This window comes from Saprolegnia parasitica, assembly GCF_000151545.1.
Source record: "Saprolegnia parasitica CBS 223.65 unplaced genomic scaffold supercont2.597, whole genome shotgun sequence".
NCBI lineage: Eukaryota > Oomycota > Saprolegniomycetes > Saprolegniales > Saprolegniaceae > Saprolegnia > Saprolegnia parasitica.
Window position 1 is genome coordinate 1,064 of NW_012156991.1, and position 3,707 is coordinate 4,770.

A 3,707-nucleotide genomic window follows, 5' to 3' on the forward strand; every position below is an offset into this window, starting at 1 on the left:
AAATTAATCAAAAATAATGAAAAATAATAACCAGACGCGCCATCGACGCCATCGACGCAGGAAGGAAGATGCACGGCGGACCAGGTGCGTGATTCGTACAAGTGCTCCCGGTTGTGCAGTGGACTGATCGCAGTCCGGACTTTAACGCGTTTGCGTTAAATGTGTTTATCATCAAACCATCACTCTGCATGTCCCAAACACCCATTTGTGAATTTGCGTGGCATGGCGATTGCCGACCTCTTTGGCCTCGGGGTACGTCTAGCTCACTGCGATGCATAGGTGCGCCACAGCGCTGTGCGTAGAACGAGAGCAAGCTCGCCAAAGCGGCTGGCCATGGCGATGCCGCCACGGTCTCTGCGCTGCTCAAGCAAGGCGTGAGCCCCAACGCCACCAAGCTCGTACGTCGTCGCAACGCTTGCGATCTTGTAGCATCCATAGTCGCTAGGGCTACCCCGCGCTCTTCAACGCCGCGTGGGGCAATAGCCTCGCGATCGTGGAGATGCTCATCGAGGCCGGCGCCAACGTCAACCAGCGCGCCTGGGTACAATACTTGCACGCTGCACGCGCCGTCGCCTGAGTTGCGCTTGCTGCCATGTAGTTTGGCACGACGCCACTTCTCGTCGCGACGGGCAAAGGCCACGCACGCATCGTCCACGTTCTTATAGCCGCCAACGCCTTTCTCAACAAGCGCGACAAGGTGCGGTACCATATTACGGTGGTTTTGACGTAAAAATACATGCCACTATTAGTGGGGCGGCACGGCGCTCTTCCTCGCGGCCGAGCGTGGCAGCCTGGAGATGACGTCGTTGCTCATTGCTGCCAATGCCAACCTCAATAAATCCGACCACGTAGATTTGGACGCAAGTTGAAGCATGATGGCATCTCTATTCTGGTAGTATGGCCGGTCGCCGACGTTGATCGCGGCGCAGCACGGACACGCGGACGTCGTCGACGCCCTCGTCAACGCCCACGCCGACTACGACAAGCCCAATCATGTACGCGCAGTACTATCAAGTTGATACATGGATCGACCGACATGGATTTCTTGTAGCACGGCGAGTCGCCACTCATGGTGGCCGCACTGGCCAACCACATCGACACGGTGGTGCTCTTGCTCAACGCAGGCGCAGACGTCAACCAATGCAATCGGGTTCGCACGACAATATTGTCTATTGAACTCGGTACCATGATGCAACTAGCACGGCGAGTCGATTCTGCTGCAAGCCGCGGGGAAAGGCCACGTCGTGATCGTCGACCTCTTGCTGCGCGTCGGCGCCGCCATCGACACGCGCAGTCTTGTACGTTGTCTGGTTGGTTGGATTTCTGTGACGACGGCGCGTCATGTAATTAGAACGGCAGCTCGGCGCTCTTGGTGGCGATCGCGGAGGGGCATGTCGACGTCGTCCACCTCCTCGTCGACGCCGGGGCCGACGTCAACCAGTGCGACCAGGTTGGCTGTACCCACTCTTCCGACGTGAGGTTTTAACCATGATACTAGAACGGCATGTCGCCGCTGCTGCTGGCCACGTACCACGGGCAGCTCGAGGTCGCCCTCGCCCTCATCAACGCCAGTGCCGACCCGCACAAGACCAACAACGTGCGTTTAACCTCACTCGCTATGCGGCGCCGACTCATTCCACCCAATAGTTGGGCTCATTTCCGCTGCTGGCTGCCGTTTCCCAGGGCCACCAAGGGCTTGTGGACCTCTTCTTACATTCGTCCGTCAACGTCAACCAAGCCACGACAGTATGCTCTGTCGTTGTAGCTAAATAGGCTCACGAGACATACTATCTTGTAGGCAGGACACACGCCGCTCATGCGCGCTGCTGACCTCGGCCACCTCTCGATCGTGCAACTGCTCGTTGCCGCCAACGCCGACACCAACTTGGAGAGCCTTGTACGAGCTCCACACAGACGACAGCAGCGACTGACGCTCTCGTGCCTCGTAGACGGGCGACACGGCCCTCATTTTTGCGGCATTTCGAGGCCAATTCGAAATGGCGCAACACCTCGTGGCGGCCCAAGCCAACATCAACCACTGCAACAAGGTGGCTCGAACCGGCGACGAGTTGCCTTATCTCACATACAACTAGGCGGGTGTGTCGGCCGTGAGCCTCGCGGCCGCCGGTGGTCACGTCAACATCGTCCACTTGCTCATCGCAGCGAACGCCGATATCAACAAATGCGACTGCGTACGTTGCCCCACAACCGAGGCTGGTTCATTGACAGAAGTTGCTTGCAGAGGGGCGAGACTCCGATCTTCAAGGCCGCAAGGAATGGCCACGCGCAGGTGGTGGAGCTGCTGCTTCTGGCTGGTGCCCAGATCCACCAGCCGGACGAGGTACTAGACAAGGTGCGATAGGGTACTGACGCGGGGTAGGTGAATCCGCTGGCCGTGGCGCGGCGACGGGGACACCGTCACATTGAGCAGCTACTGGAGGTGACGCCGATGGCAATTCCTCTCGTGTCGATCACAGTGCCGACCGAGTCGACGCCGCTCGCCGTTTAGCGACGACGTCGGCGTATGTTAATTTAAGCGTGTAGTGTTTAAACAACTGCGTTAAACGACTGCAGACGGGATGAGTTGTTGTTGCTCATGGGTTGGGGGGATTGCGCTTCGGGGCAATCTGGTTCGTTGATAGCGGTCGACAAGCCAAAACGCTCTCAGCGAGGACAGACAGCCAACTGAATCATGGCCTTGACTCGATGCTGCCAAGATAAGCTAGCTACTCGATGGACCCCAGAGCACACTAGAACCAAGAAAGCATTTGGTCTATGCCACAGCGAAATGCTACACTGCTGGAAGCTTAGGCTTCAACAGCGTTGCAACCACCTCCATTTTTCAGTCTTTCGATCGCGTAAATAGTGTGGGAGACAGGTTCTTGGAAACACCACGTTTATGGAAATAGTCGTGGTAAGTACATAGCACCAAGGCATTCGCTGTGAGCCATCGCTTGGCTCTGGACGAGGCAGCAGACTCGACCGTAGACAGTCGGTGATTTTTTATTTATCCGATTTCCTCGAAATATCTTCTCACTCGACATGATTGGCCAAAACAGACCAATCAAGTACACTTTCCATTTGGTCTAGCCAATCAACAGGCGGTGCTTCAAAAAAGTCGCCGCTGAATTGACACAGCCGTGTCTTTGGGTCGGGTGTCAAGGACAAGACGCTATGATCTGGTTCCACCGCCGCCATCGTGCCACTCGGTACTAGTACGGATGCCGGTATTGAAGACTCTGATGACGTAATATGCGACTGGACACCAAAGGTACTGTACTCACGACTCAGTGCCAACGCTGTCGACGGTGTGGGTCCTCCCTCGCGCGCCGCGTCACTTGCACCCATGAGAAAGGCCCAGTTGCACTTGTACGCGGGTCATTTTCAAACATTTTCTGCCACCAAAATGGGCATGCGCGACTGGTTTGGCCTCGGGGTGCGCGCTGCCGCACCGACGGACCGACTCATGGTCCTGGCTATGTAGGACGAGAGCAAGCTCGCTCAAGCAGCCGGCGCCGGCGACCTCTCGCTCGTGACGTCGCTCCTTGGGGCGGGTGTGAACGCGAATGGCATTTGCCTGGTAGCACTAGCACGCTGCATCCTATGCAGCGCTAAGTGTCGGACGGGCTAGGGCGTACCAGCGCTGTACAAGGCGGTCGTCGCCAATCACGCAGCCATCGCACGGCTCCTCGTTGAAGCAGGCGCCA

General features: G+C 57.2%; 2 protein-coding genes across 2 annotated transcripts; both read left to right on the top strand.

The window, feature by feature from the left end:
* Positions 1-222: 222 nt before the first annotated feature.
* On the top strand, positions 223-2,341 carry SPRG_17495 (hypothetical protein; the record flags this gene model as incomplete). The annotated part of the gene is made up of 14 exons (XM_012356813.1): positions 223-252; positions 303-398; positions 446-541; positions 599-697; positions 750-848; positions 897-995; positions 1,052-1,150; positions 1,200-1,298; positions 1,352-1,450; positions 1,499-1,597; positions 1,799-1,897; positions 1,950-2,048; positions 2,094-2,192; positions 2,243-2,341. Coding segments are annotated over 14 exons (1,311 nt in total), but the record flags the coding sequence as incomplete, so codon positions are not given.
* A 1,065-nt stretch (positions 2,342-3,406) lies between these two features.
* On the top strand, positions 3,407-3,691 carry SPRG_17496 (hypothetical protein; the record flags this gene model as incomplete). The annotated part of the gene is made up of 3 exons (XM_012356814.1): positions 3,407-3,436; positions 3,485-3,580; positions 3,632-3,691. Coding segments are annotated over 3 exons (186 nt in total), but the record flags the coding sequence as incomplete, so codon positions are not given.
* Between the last annotated feature and the right edge of the window lie 16 nt (positions 3,692-3,707).